This window comes from Paramormyrops kingsleyae, chromosome 3 (genome assembly GCF_048594095.1).
Source record: "Paramormyrops kingsleyae isolate MSU_618 chromosome 3, PKINGS_0.4, whole genome shotgun sequence".
NCBI lineage: Eukaryota > Metazoa > Chordata > Actinopteri > Osteoglossiformes > Mormyridae > Paramormyrops > Paramormyrops kingsleyae.
In genome coordinates this window covers 6965000-6979868 of record NC_132799.1, presented here as the reverse complement: position 1 = coordinate 6979868, position 14869 = coordinate 6965000, and the positions used below count along the sequence as shown (strand labels likewise).

The 14869-nt window shown below is 43.5% G+C and overlaps 1 protein-coding gene across 1 annotated transcript in view; it reads right to left on the bottom strand.

The window, feature by feature from the left end:
* Positions 1 to 13866, bottom strand: part of pcsk2 (proprotein convertase subtilisin/kexin type 2) — a 30155-nt gene extending 16289 nt beyond the window's left edge. Inside the window, exons 1-6 of the mRNA XM_023842015.2 lie at positions 13428 to 13866; positions 10971 to 11075; positions 4943 to 5056; positions 4492 to 4600; positions 4044 to 4081; positions 483 to 559 (exon numbers count right to left, since the gene is read on the bottom strand). Of these exons, the coding sequence (XP_023697783.1) occupies positions 483 to 559; positions 4044 to 4081; positions 4492 to 4600; positions 4943 to 5056; positions 10971 to 11075; positions 13428 to 13610 (626 nt within the window). The 5' untranslated portion in view covers positions 13611 to 13866. The remainder of the gene's footprint in view (positions 1 to 482; positions 560 to 4043; positions 4082 to 4491; positions 4601 to 4942; positions 5057 to 10970; positions 11076 to 13427) is intronic.
* Between the last annotated feature and the right edge of the window lie 1003 nt (positions 13867 to 14869).

The following is a 14869-nucleotide window of genomic DNA, read 5'->3' as shown; positions in this document are numbered from 1 at the left end:
TCTTCATGGCAATGGTGAAGCTAACATGACTACCACTAGCCAAGAACACGAGATGAAGCAACCAATCATAATAGGGTTTTCAAGAGGGGGGGCGGGATTGCTCTACTCCAAAAACAGGTAGCACAGTCCTTGATTGTGTCCTTACTTAATCATGCCTTAATTTTAAAGTGATCCACCTTGTTTGTTTAGTACTACCTGGGACCCCAGCCTCACCCCCATTCCAGAGACTGCTGGATGTAGCAGTTCAGGTGCTGAGAGCCCTGAGGCAGATCTCCACAGCGCTACGTGGACAGAAAGGCAAACACGAGGCTCTGAGCGGCTCCCCTCTAAGGTTCGTCACGAATGCTACGCTACACTAGATGCCAGACAGCAGGGATACGTAAGGGAATAGGTGGTCTGGCACAGGACGGGTATCGCTGACCTTTTTCTGGGTACCTTCTAACGACCTGCCAACAGCCACGGCACGCACACCCGACCTTTACCTGTTAAACCAGTCATCCGTGTAGCGGGGGTAGGGATAGGGGTCATTGCTGCTAAAGTCATAGCTGGCCTCGGCATTCTGAAAGGAGAAGGGCCATAAAAGGAGAGTTACGGGACAAAATCTGCAAAAATAAAACATAAAAATAACTATGTGGAAACACATAAAGTCCTCAAAGAAAGCTCAGCTGTCACAGCCGAAGCGGCAGATCAACAAATCGAGGAGTCAGTGGCTGAGAGCAAATTCATCTCCCCCAACTGGGCCCAGGTCTGCCTCGTAAATGAGCTGGCAACTGCCCGGAGGATTTAGCATAGTGCCCGGGACGTCCATTTTTTAAGGTATGTCATTTCAGTCAGCGCTGGAATTGAAATTGGACAAATGGGGAAAACGGATGCGGGGGGGGCTTTAAAAGCCTGTCGGCCGAACCATCGATTAGCTGAAGCATAACGAGGCAATGGCTCGCAGAGAGTTCGGGCTTGGCATGCAACCTCCGACTGCTTATGCAATTCGCCCGTAATCTCTGGTGATAGCCTCAGCCTGTTGCGGTATATGATGTGCCCAGTCGGCTTGCTGCGGTGACCTGTACTGAGCTACACATACATGTACATAGCGTGTTTCGTGTCACTCAGCATCTGCTTTGATACCTTTGGCACCTCTGTGGTTGTGCACATTGATTCTGGCTCCATCAGACCAAACAGACCACTGGTGCAGAAAACACAATAGTTAACTTGTGTGGCAAGGTGCTGATAAGTGACTGACGCATGGGTGTTTTATGACCACCAGCTAGCATTTGAATTAGCCATCTTACTGCCCATCTGATGCTCTCTGGGAAATATGCACAAAAGCATATTGGATCGGTGTCCTATAGAAAACCAAATGAGGTCATGAACAACCGAGTTCGCTTGGCTCCTGCAGAAACCATTGCTTAAGAGACAGGGGCTTTGTTTTCAGGAAACGGCCTTCAGGAGAAAGTGATTACAGAAAATATAAGCTGAACAACAATCCCTTGAATGTTCGTGCCAAAACTCACTATATTTTGAACCCAGAAAAGTAAATTCCACACTGGAATTTACGCTAAGATCCTGTTTGGAATTGATCCTGTTTACGGATTCATGCAGAACTGGAATTTACACTAAGATCCTCTTTGGAATTGACCCTGTTCACGGATTCATGCATAAATCAAGGTCCTCTCAGTTCTATTTGCCTGGCAAACAGGTTCCACAGATCAGGTGTGTGAGGACTGTGGTTCTCTCCTCGCAGGTGTCCGGTTCATTTCACGATATCCTGGAAATACCCCAGATAAGGTGGGGGGGAGACGCTTTGCTGGCAGGCCGACTAAAAATACCAGGCACTGTCCACGGGGACAGCAGAGCCACAGAGCCACCTTTCAGGAGTGCCAGGTGTGGGTACAAGAGGCGCCGTACAAAGAGGGCCTGTCGACCGCAGGGATACAGCCACTTCACAGAAACGTCGCAGGCAAATCTGACATTTTGAAAAGGGGTACATCTAAGGAAATGTCGAGCGGGCTGCGGGCTTCGTCTGGAAAATTGCCTGCAAGGTTTTCTCCGTGTCTGAGCTGCCATCCGAGCCTCAGACAAAGACCCTCCCTCCCCCAACCACACCTCTAATTCTTTTATTAATTAAAAAATATGAAAACCAAGGAGTCTGTAACTGCAGTGCAGCGAGCAAGTGGACATCAGAACAGGAACGACGAATAGCAATTAGCAAATTCAGTTACGGATTTTAATGGTGAACCGTGCCAAGAATATAGGAGAAAACTGTTTATCGTGAGCGGGCTCATTCTTAAAGACAAAACAAATCACAACATTAAAAATTAATGAATACAATGTAAAATGTAAGAAAAAAAAATTATTTGTTCAATTAATTAACTGAATTACCCTCACACTCTGTGTAACGTATGAGTAAATAATGAGTCCTAAGATGTGTAATATTCTCTTTCAAACCATACTTGCCTTTATACTGCATGCTGTTTGATAAGTTTAATGAGCCCCAGGTCACAAAATCTTTTCATGTTATTCTGAACAAATTCAGATATTCCATAAAAAAGCCTTCATCCAGATGTTTTGGGGCCTAGTTTTCAGTCAAACAAAGGAACTTCTCACATCAGGTCATCAGGTCTGCCTCAGGAAGAGATGCATTATTTATTGGTGGTGGGGGTGGGGGGGATGCTACAATCTTCTCCAGCATCGCATTATATTTTCATGAGTCTGCATAAGACACGAGCCCCGTGGTGAAGTGACGTCGGTGGGTTGCCACGGTAACATGATGGAGAACGGGACTCCTGTTTCCTCCCCCAGTATAAAGACACTGTTTCGGAGGCATGTGGTGGCAGGTTGTGCTGCCTTGCCAGCATTCGCCATGATACACAGCCCCTGGCCGGCATCCATCAGTCTCCTGCCCCCTCCCCACTGACTCAAGCAAAATCAGTAACAAAATAGCCGCTAATCAGTTAATAACTGAGGGACATTTCTTCTTTTCTCATGCTGCTTCTCATCGAATTTTCTCTAATTCTCACAGAGAACAGCTCTTGGGTGACAGCCTTTAAGTGTGTCTCGTAAATGCTTGGTGACTGTTTAGTCTGAAGCGACCCAGGATACACAGACATATGCATACAGTACGACGCTCAAACACGTGGCGACATGTCAACGCAAGAGCACCATTAAAATATCGGAATAATGCACCATCGAGAAAAGACACCCTATTGAATCCTCCCTGCAATGCTTTGTTTTGTTGCGGCAGAAATGTGAGCCTAGCTAAAGTTATTTTTGTCTCCGTTTTCATCTCATGCTGCCTTGTGTCACATCTGAAACCCTCAGCGGCTGAAGGACACATGAAGGGCACCCTCCCTAGTTATTTTTCGAGATTAAAAGGCATGTCGGAGTGTTCTGGGGGAAACGAGTGCTGATCTCAGGCTGTGCTCTGGTTCGAGGCTCTCTCCTCTGCCTTCCTCTCCCTTCTCTGCTGTAACATCTCCTGGCTCGAAAAGTCCACTCAGACAAATTCGGCGAGGCCTCTTTGCGCCTCTGCCAAGGCACATCCCACTCCCATCGCAGCAGGGGATCTCGTTCCCTCATCAGATCTCAGGCTGTGAGCTGTGTCTCCATGCAAAGCATGGGCAGCATCTCTGTTTGGGCACAAAAGCAAAAAATGCACATGCACGCAGCTTGTTTGTGGTTTTTTTTAGATGCTACAATGTCCGTTTGACGCGAACCCTCGTATTTTCGCATCATCGTCCGAGATCAAGGGCCTCGTTTGGCGCCTACAGGCCGGCCGGCTGAGCGCCTTAATCACCGGCATGCTTGGCGGAGTCTCTCGTCTCATCTTCGGAATTTCGAGCTGGGAGCCGCAGTCATGTGAGTGATTCCTCCCGACAAGCCCAGCTGGGCCGCAGCCAGAAGCTCAGAACACAGCAAAAGCTGGCAGCTGGGCGGCCGCCGGACCCCATAACCGCCCGTGAACACATGAGTGCGTTGGTTCCCAAGGTATGACGGCAAAACGAAGGACGGAATGCAAGCTTCCAAAACAGGCCATACGGCTTACTTACATAATTCAAGGCAAGATCCGGGTGCAAGTAGTCAATACCTGTGGGGGGGGGGGGGGGGGGGACACACAGAGGCATCTGCTATTGTTATTGCCTGTATATTGCACTTCTGTCCTGTATACTATACAAAGACATTCACATTTTGTCATTCATAATTAATTAGTTATGTTTCAGGATTTCTGTTAATCCTGAATAAACGATCATGCTAGTTTATGAAAATCATGTATTTTTCCTATTTGTTATTAACCCAATAAATATTAAAGCCTGTATTAATTAATGCACTAATACATGTTAACTCTCTTGTTGATTTTGCAAGAACAAGGCTCTGTTTAGTCGCACGGTGCATTATTCTAAGCCCATTGTTTAAACACAATGCGAGCGCAGCCGCAGCCCTCGCAGCAACACGCGCATCTCAAGCTCATAGCATCTGCAGCACGAACAGGCCGCCCACCGTCGTCCATGATGGCGATGGTGACTCCTTTCCCGGTGTATCCCAGCTGCCAGGCTTCCGCCACGTTGAGATCCAGTCCCGGGGTGCCGTCCGCCTGGCCCGTGTTTATCTAATCAGTCACACAATATGGGGGCGTCATGTGGGGGCGGGTGCAAATCAGCCCCAAGGGCCCAAAACACAAATGTCACCATTACAAATGTTCGCCTTGTCAGTCCAGTGGGGGGCGCACTTAGAATGACAAGTTAAATAAAAGCATGTCTTGTAAATAAAAAGTTGTGATCGACTACACAGCAAGGTGCACGAGAAAATGTTTTAAAACAAAAAAAGAGGGTGACCTTTGTGGCACAGACTATTAAAGCGGCACATCAAATAAAAACGAATTAAAATGAATTACAATTATTATAATTATACCCACAACAACAATGGCCTGAAATTAAAATCAAAAACTTACCAGATACCACTGCTTTGTGAACAAGGGGTCGTTTATGTTGACATCGATGTTATTGATGTCTCTGTAGCCTCGCTTCGTCCGGCCAAATCCCTCCTGCGGAAACACTTGCATCACCTGGAGGAGGACACCAGAAAAAGGAAATAACAGTCAGCCAACATGGAAAAATAAAATATTCTAAAAACATCAAGAAAAATCACTTTATATACAAAGCTTGTACAGAATAAACCTTGTGAACCCCCCGCATTGTCTGTCATATTTTATTGATAATTTTGACAAATCCAGGGACTTTGCAATTCAATGATGCAGAGCATCAGCCAGTGAACCAGCTTTTTGATCCAATTCACAAGGTCTGCTGGAGATTTGCTCTCTTTCGAAAATATGGAAACGTATACTATTCCAAACATCTCACGGCAAGAACAACTCGCTTCCCATGTAATCCATCTTCCCCTGCCGCTGTTCTGCTGATGGCCGTGCATAAATCACACGCCCTTCCCAATGCCTCAGCAATTCCTCCACCAGGCCCCAGCTGTGCTTTCACACGGCTTGGCAGCTGCTCCCTCACATGTTCCTGGGTACCTCCTCTTTCTCCACCAAGGAGTCTGCTCCTCACCTTCACCCAACATTTAGGAACTACACAGGAGCCTCATTTAAACCTGGCTTCTGTGGACAAGATTTATCATTTAGTCTAAAGATTCACAAACCTTGACTAATAAAATAAAGAGGACGTCATTTTGGATACCTAAGATTTAGTATTAAAATACAGCAGATGCAGAAGATTTGAATTTAGAATTCAAGGCCATCGGAGGTACAATCCAATGCTTTCTTGTGAGGTATAGATACCATAAATGTATAAATTCTTCCTAAATGTAATTACTGCAGAACAAAAACAAGTTCAATTGTGTTGTTTTGAAGGCCGATAAAAAATTATAACCATGTTTTTTTTTTGTGATTATTACATTGTGGGGACCAGATTTCCCCACAATGTGATAAAAACCTGTAACTTTTTATCAACCTTCAAAAGCTTAGTCACCTGACTTTTTCATTACGGTTATACGTATCATATTACTCCTAATTCAGTCTAAGAACATACAGGTAGTAAAGAGTATCATCAGTTCAAAGACACGTCCGATGAGTGCACACGACTATTTTCCATATGGGCCATTATTCAATCGACACTAATTTCTGAGATACGGTTGACCTTAATCTTCGGTGTCAAACAGGTGGAGAGGTACCGGGGAGCATGACTGCCTGTCGCAGAGCTCTCCCCAGGCTATCCATCATGAACCACCATCCTGGATGCCTGAGAGCGTCTGGCCCTGTGCCTCAGTGCCATGGAAGCTTTAGAAGACCAACACAAAATGTCAGTGTATCCAAGGCCAAAGCCAACCTCAACCATGTCGAACAGAAATTGTGACAACGCACCCAAAAATATCTTGATCACACTTATAGTCAAAGGCCATTTATTCCAAGAGTTCAACTTCTAAAAGGCGGCAGATTTACTTGTTCCACAAACCACAGGCTTCCGAAGGACATTTCCTGAGCTAGTTAAGAGTATCGCTGAAATTCCTTCCATTCTTAAATGAGACTGAATAAATGGTCAGAAAACTAGCATTAGCATGACAGCTACAAGATATCCTGTCTGGGATAAAAATTGGTTCCACCACTCTCTCCTGGATTCCTCATAAAGCCCACGTGGGAGGAGCAGTTCAGTCACGGATTGATATAATGTTACTCACTTTGACAAGTCAATCGCATGGTGGGATAATTCTACAGCACTCACTGGATGCCTGTTAGCATGTCGTTACTTGATATGTATTACTGTTGTGCCGACTCCAGCTGTAGCAGCTCTATTAAGTGTAAGTAACGTGAATCTTGCTTTTATGCTATCATCAAACCAGCCTGGATAAGAAAATTGCTAACAAAATTGATCATAATAAAGCCAACAGTTTCCTAACATTCTCCGAGAGGCATCTGGCCATCTGTAAATAGTTATTTTAAAACCACATCTGTCTAAGTATCTAGATGTGTTCCAGCTGAGAGCCAGGGCTCTGCATCGTACAAGACCGGAAAGCTACACTGGCATAATAGTAGCCGAGACTTAACATCAAGGATGGCAGACAAGCAGCTAAGGTAACAAACCAACTCTGCAGAGGGTACACAAATACAGGGAAATATAGTAGGTGCAGCAGTAGCATGTAACCAACCAGTAGCATGCGGTCTTGGTGACAATGACACAACGTGCAATCAAAAAAACTGTTTTGTGCTGACTTTGTAAATAGGATGTTCTCAAATCATCCTAACTCCATCCATGTAATCCTAGTCAGGACTTGTGCCTAATAAAAGTAAATCTACACAACCAACTAAGTGTCAGTGTTCAAGAGATATGAGTCTGGAAGCATGACGTTCTGCGTGGCTCGTCTGACACCATGAAATGGAGTCTCCCTCGACTGGTGTGTGAGTGTCACGGTAAATGCACATCAGCTGTTGTTGAGTGATGGATTCGTCCTATTGGACGGCACACATTTACTGAAACGGGGTTTAGAACCGATACAGAAAGCTGAGCTACCATTGCAGGCAAAACATGTCCATGTCCTCTTCTAGCTAAATGGCATTCTTGGTCTTGGATTCTCAAACTTCTGCACGGTCATGGCACCTGTCGCCTACAGCGCCACCTATGGTCAGATGGTTACCCTCAAAGTTCTGGTGAAGAGCAAAATGCTCCTTATGCTAACTGGTGCTAATCACCACATAGCACTGTACTTATTCCGCTATGCAAGGCTAGCTATAGGCTTGGAGGACAGTCAGTTGGTGGAACACCCATCCTGCCCCCCCGAAACATATAGCCATGTGTTCGGATAGAGAGAATAGAGTCTAATCAACCATGAAATAAATGTACGTAAGAGTGAACTTAAAAAACAAAAATTAAATCTGTCACTTGAGTCTTTCAAGCTTTTTGGCTTAAAAGAACATAAGTGAAAGGTCAGGTTTTCTCTCTGTCAGAGCATCTATATGGGGCAACAACGTACCCCTCCCAAAACTGAGTTTATCATTACAATCAGAGATGATTCATTCTGGATGTGTGTCTTTGAGGTAAGCCGGAATAAACACAGAAAGACCTGGGTTACAAAACACATTTGATTTACACTTGATAGAGATCACCGATTAAGCACACCTCACTCAAGGCCAACAATACGAGTTGGTGACTATACAATGGGGGCGAAAAAACCCCACAAACACCCCCCCCAAACCTCCTTCTTTCTCTACGCCCGAATGTTTGGATTATTTACAGCAGCCTGTGGTGTCAGCCAGTTCAAAAGGCAAGAAAATCATCGCGACCCGACAGAGTTTTCTCTTGGGAGCGGTAGATGATGATGATGATGATGATGATGCTACTGAAAAGTGCAGTACTCTCCCCTGTTTCTGCAAAGACCTTATTGCTTTTGTTGTTCCGTGATGCCAAAATAAAAGAGGCTCAAATTATCCCTGAACCATAAAAAGGAAGCTCACAAGCCCAAATAAAGACACATGAAAAATAGTTTTCATTACTGTCGCAACTATATATCGAAAACATTTCAAACGGTAGCAACACTGGGCCTGACTTCACTGCTCCCACAGTCCCACCAGAAACATCCATGACCTATAACTGGGGACCCGTCATGGAGCTCATTTTAGCTCGTCCCACGGGATTCAGTAACTCCGGATAGTCACAAACATTTCCGAGTAAATCTGAAGGCACTGCGCAGCCGCTGGGTCTGTAACAACCCTGATTCCGTCTCTGTGGCATTCCTGCGTCCATGTTAAAGATCTCTGTTACCCTTTGAAGCTAATGGATGTTTCATTCAACAGCTGAAAGGACAGAGAAGACAGATCATGTCTATGTGGAGATAAGAGCAAACAAGTGCAAGCAGCTCTAGATAAACAAAGCAGGCCTCTCCGTATGAATATTACTCAGCAGTGGAAGTAAATGGGAATTTAATCAATACTCTCTGTAACTCCACTAAATGCTGTTTTGGAAATGGGGTGCTGAAGGACAAAAACCATTTCTTACTTCTTCTTAACCTGACTGGTAAAAGCTCACTCCTGGCAATCAGGTAGCAGAAGTAACAGCACACTGTGTGACGGACTAGCGAGTGCTGGATTATTTCACTCACATATAATGAGAAGTTTAATTAGGTATGCTGCTCTGTTTACATACATAATAAACTGTGATAATAACAATATGTGATTGTGTGTGTGTGTGTGTGTGTGTATGTGTGTGTGCCCTTAGATGTACTGGCACCCAATCCAGGGTGGCCCCCCCTGCCCTGTGCTCCAAACTGTCTGGAATAGACTGCTTCCCTTCCCCCATCCTTGTACTGGATGGATCGATGGAGCTCATTGGAGTTTTACTTACAGAAAAATGTTCTGAGAGCAAAAGGAAAAATGATTGGTTCAGAGGAAGGAGGAGGAGGGTCCCAGCAACTAGAGGAGGCAAGACCAAGACATCTGATTGGTTGGTCCCATCTCCTCTAGTTGCTTGGAACCACCTCCTGTACAATCTGATTGGTTATCTCTCTGAACCAATCATTTTTCCTTCTGCCATTTTTGTGTAAGTAAAACTCCCATGGGCATGGATGGATGGATGATAACCATAAACATATATATATATGTATGAAGGCAGCTTTTTAAATAGCCAAACACCTAAACAAAACTAAGTGAATAATTTTTACAAAGCACATCCAGACAAATGAACGTTTTTCTTCATCTAAATGGACTCCCCTGCATAAATCTCCTGCATAAATCTTAAAAATAGACTCTTCAATGCGCGACACGTATCAAATTCACTGCAACCAAAACCATAACAACGAAAGCGTGATAAAAACAAGGCAGAGAGCTGCACTCCATTCGACTCGTGTGGCAGGTCAGGGAGAGGCCGTGTCAGATCAATAACTGCCAAGGTACATATGGCCATATCAGATTATTCATTAAACACGGGCAGCCGACACTTTCCTCTGCCAGACCCCCTCTTGTTTATTTTGCTTTATATCCATTAAACATATTAGCACTGAAAAGTGGATTACATTTATTTTCATTAACGCCATGCTAGTGGCGAACTTGGGCTGCAGGAGGCTTGCAGCACAAGTGCTTCTGCCTGTACTCGATCCAGCTCTCAAAGGGCCTAGCTGGTCGAAAGGAGATGGATGCTGGATGCTTCCATTATGCCCATATAAACAAACAGACTTCTCTCTTTTAATAGCGCGAGGGAATAAAATCAAAATTTTCAACAACGTGTCAAAAGTTACAATTCATATGTGAATGTGATATCCACTGATAGACAATAAAATTCTTTAGCTCTGTAGGTTACTGGTACTGATGGCGATAGTTTTTTATAATTGACACAGACCTGCTGGTATTAGATGAAGTGAATTGTATTGCAATTTTTATTGTGTGTTCTTTCTGTGAAAATAAAACTTAAGAAACATCCATTTGAGAAATAGTGAAAACGGGCTTATAAATAATTTGATTTCATTGTGAGCACAGATTTGAACAAATAAAGATTATTTATGCCAATAATCGCAATGTGATTTCCCATCTGCCCGAGTATGCTTGTTGACTCTAATATCAAAATTCAATGGCAAATTTAATAAATATTGAACTATGGGTTGAGTGTATTCATCCCGAGAACCCATTCCTTAAAACATTTCTTAAAGGAAAACACACTGAATTCCGCAGCAGAAACTACACACATATTCATGTCCTCCTGGAGTTTATTTTTTTTAAATAATAAAGAACAATAGAACATTTTCAAATCACTCAAAGCAACAAAACCTTCGACAGTTTAAGAAAACGTAATAATAAAAAGCCAGAATTTAAACAGCCATGTCAAACATACAGACTTGCCACAACAAACTCACACATTTTAACCTTAATTTATCATGTGCTTCCAAAAGTGGTGAAGACAGAGACGTCTCAAATTAGCCATTGTCTTCCCCCTGACTACATATCAGTCCGTTTCTATGGAAACCGAAGTGTGAGCGTAGAGGCTTACCCTGTGGTCCTTCTCCAACTGATGCTGGAGCCGGAGGCTACGTCGTCTCCTGACCTGGGCTGTGTCCCGTGGATAGAAGTGGTACAGTCCCTCACCAAAGGACACCTGTGACAAGGACAGCGCGTGGGACATGTTAACGGCGTCTTACACTAACGTGGCACAGAGGCAGCGCAGCAATTCATAGTCAGCAAGAATAAATCACAGGGCTTTTTTACGCAGATCAAACATCTCCTCACCTTGCTGCAGAAAGGGGTGCAGGGTCTCGATTCATAGTATAAAATGCAAAAATCTCATGTCACGTTGATGCAAATGTATGGCCCATTTACAAGAAGCGGTGACATATTATAATTTCATTGTGATGCCATTAGATTATTCATCTGGGGCCCTTAGCTACTGGATGCTTTACATCAGTTATAACTGAAATATGACACAGGAAGGAAAGGGTCGATATGGTGCTTGGTTATTTTAAAAATTAAGGTGCCAACATAATGCAAAACAGGAGCTTCTGAGACTAAAAAACTATCAGTTAAATGATCTATTCCACCATTATATTCTGAATGCACACAATTCCAGAAAACATTTTGGATTTCCTGTCAGTTGTTCAAGACATCCCACCTCCACCGTATCTCCGCCTCTCTTTCCAGTTTATGAAGCCTCCTCACTATAGTCTCCTAAATTATTTTAAGAAATAGGTTCTTCAATAGGTTGAAACACTGGGACAGTAAATCGTGCAAGGATGGGGCTTTTCGCTTTGGTAGGTGAAAGAGTGGAAGGATGTGCACTAGTTATAGTGGAAGTCTAGAAAAAACATTTTGAGAGAGGCAAACATGAAATGACAGAAAGCTATGCATTTAGCGGGTATTAGCAGGCAACGAACAAGAAAGGAAAACGGCTGGAAGATTCTGAATTTTGCACCAGCTGTAGAGAATGAGGGCAACCAGACTAGCTCAAGCTCCATCTGTAATCACCGTTTGAAACTCTCCGTTTAGACCGTTACACTTCAGTGGATGAAACAATTCATTGCATCCATTACAAATGTTTTGACATCTAACAGTTCAGGTTTGTCAAACAGATTGTTTCCACATCCACTGACTAATAGGTCTTCATGGGTTAGGGGCAGGTAGAGGAATAGTGTTTCACGCACATTTCGTCATGCCTGAGCTGTTAGATAAATGCATTTTATCTACCATTTTTTAAATTTATACTAAATCATTGGCTTCGCCAGTAGCCTTAGACTAGCTCATGTGCATAGCAAACACGTTTAATCACAATGTTGACTCTTCCGCCAGGACGACGGAGTAAGCAACAGAATTGTTTTTATAAATTGCAGCGATAGGAAACGATCCCCCTTCCAGATTGTCGACCTGAGCTTCAAAGAGGGAATTAAGGAAACCCATGAAATGTGGGCATTATCACAAAAGGTCGCAACACCCTACGTACTGTTAGACGGTGTTTATTAGCTGGTTAGTTGAAAAACAAACCAAACGTTATTTATAATATGCACCTCAACAAAAAGCATTACATAATAATGCCAATAATAACAACATCAACAACTAAAGCAGTAAAAAGTATAATTGTTGTTGTTATTATTATTATTATTACTTTTATTATTACTGTATATTAAAGGTATTTCTGTTTCTTCCTGCATGGCAGATGCTTTGAGCTCCCTTGCACTGTAACTTTCCCCTGGGATTCCTATCACCTTCTTTGAACAGACGGTTGCTTTTCTCCACAGGACAGATACTGCGCGACCCCTCTTGTTTGCAGGACAATTCGGTCACGAGCCTAACTTGCAGATACGTTTCGTTAGAAGCCTTTTTTTTTTGGACAGGAACACTGTACAGCCTGCGGTAATGTGGGCGACTATGCCAGCCTAATTAAACCAATATCACTTTACTTCTCAACATGAGTACTGGGTTTGTGTCTAAGTCAGAATTACTCCATATTAATATATTTATTGATAATGCTTTTCAAAATTGGCAATGACGTCATTGATAAAAGCCTTAGGAAACCTTAATATATATTTCCAACCTGGACAAATTTATTAAATAATTCATAAATTGCCAATGATGATTTATTGACACAGAGCAGGTTACTCTGGTGTAATATAAGTTCCACGTAAAAACGGTAAACGCAAATAGAACAGGATCTACAAAAGCAGACAAGAGTACATATTGTTCATATGAGGGGGACCAAATTTAAAATGTAACAAATATTGCAAGTATTTATGTACCGTATGTTTGAATTTTGGATAATAGTAGGGATTTGTAGTATATTAACTGTATTATTAAAGCTAATAAAATTAGTTATTTTTAGACCAAATGCATCTTTATAAAGTACTTGCCCTGTGAGAATCAGTCCGCGCAAAACGGAGCATCCGCAACGTTGTCATTGCAAATAACAACATGTCAGTTTACTCATTTGATTTGTTCGAGTTGCTGCTAGTACTGTGCCTACCTTTCGTGCACCGTCGAACCCGTGTTCCGCGGCAAGTTGGTGGGCTTCATCTTCTGACCCCCCCTGCAACTGAACCAAGAAATGCTCCGTAATAATCCCTTCGTCTGCGGCTCGCGCTAAAACAACAAGCGCGTGGAGTACTAAAAGCACGAGCGACGTCCCATCCTTGGCAGGTCCCAGCATCGTGCCGCGGTTTGTGTCAAGAGTGGTAATGCAAGTTAATTTTGCGAACGGGATGCCTATGTTTACGAATTCACTTGAATAGACGGATTTCGGGACACATCTCAGCAGGGATCGAAGCCGGAGTGAAGTTGTACCGTTATGTCAGCTCAGTGCTGTGCGTATAGCAAGGGAACAGGGCTTGTTTGGTATCAAATCTGCATTTCAGCCACCCTTTCATCTATAATTTAGCACGTTCCTGTTGGTCTTCGTGTGACGTTCCGCTTTACACTGCCCAATAAGCTGTGGCGGGTGTGGCCGCACGGCATCCCCCCCCCCAACTCCACAAATCCCCCGGTTCAACCTAACCCGTCATATACAGATAGATCCTCCACTTGCAGATGCCGCGCCGAGAGTAGTTTCAGCACCCTGGAGAATTCCTCCATTTCCCGTCAACTGCCTTACTGGTTCGGCGGACGTATAGCGGGAATAAATAATGTTTACAAAACACCATGTGGAAAACCAAGCAGCAATTATTGGTGTGTTGCTTCAGTAATCAGAAATTAAACGAGATATACGATGGTTCCTTCGATCTTATTCTGTTGTCTGGGTAGACATGTTTTAAAAACCTAGAAAATGCAGAAATAACACAAATATCTGTAGTAAAATAATCTAACAAATGCAAAGTTAATGCACAAAAATAACAACAATAATAGTTATTATTATGGTATGGGTGGTATTATTATTATTGTAATTATTATTATAGATAATTATGTTATTGTTATTGCTGCATTACATATATTATGGTTGCACAGATGGTTTGTCAACCTTCTGGGCACAACTATGAATCATTAATATGAGCAAAGCTCAGGTATAGAGTTAAAAGGATGTGAGGAGGCGGTTTATCAGTCACAGTGGGGATCGCCTCCGGTCTATTTGCCAGTGTTCCCTCACTCTACCCAGCACACCACATACTGTATGCCCAGTGAACGTCACCATAGATGTGGCTGTGGCTGGTGCTGGTCGGTGCCTGGGCAGTGCCTGCTACCGGATGCGGAGCTGCAGGTTGTCAATGTTCGAATTAAAAAATAGCAGCCGTACATGAAGGGAAGCTCTACTTTCACAGTGCAGCTCCTGGATTCCTTCCTGGAGCAGTCGTGACTACAACTACACTGCACTTTTGGGGTTATCACAAACACAGATTGCACAATGATGGTTAGTGATCTCAAAGCTGGTGCACCTGATCCTCAGGTAGGACAGTACCCGCACACTTAACGATCCAT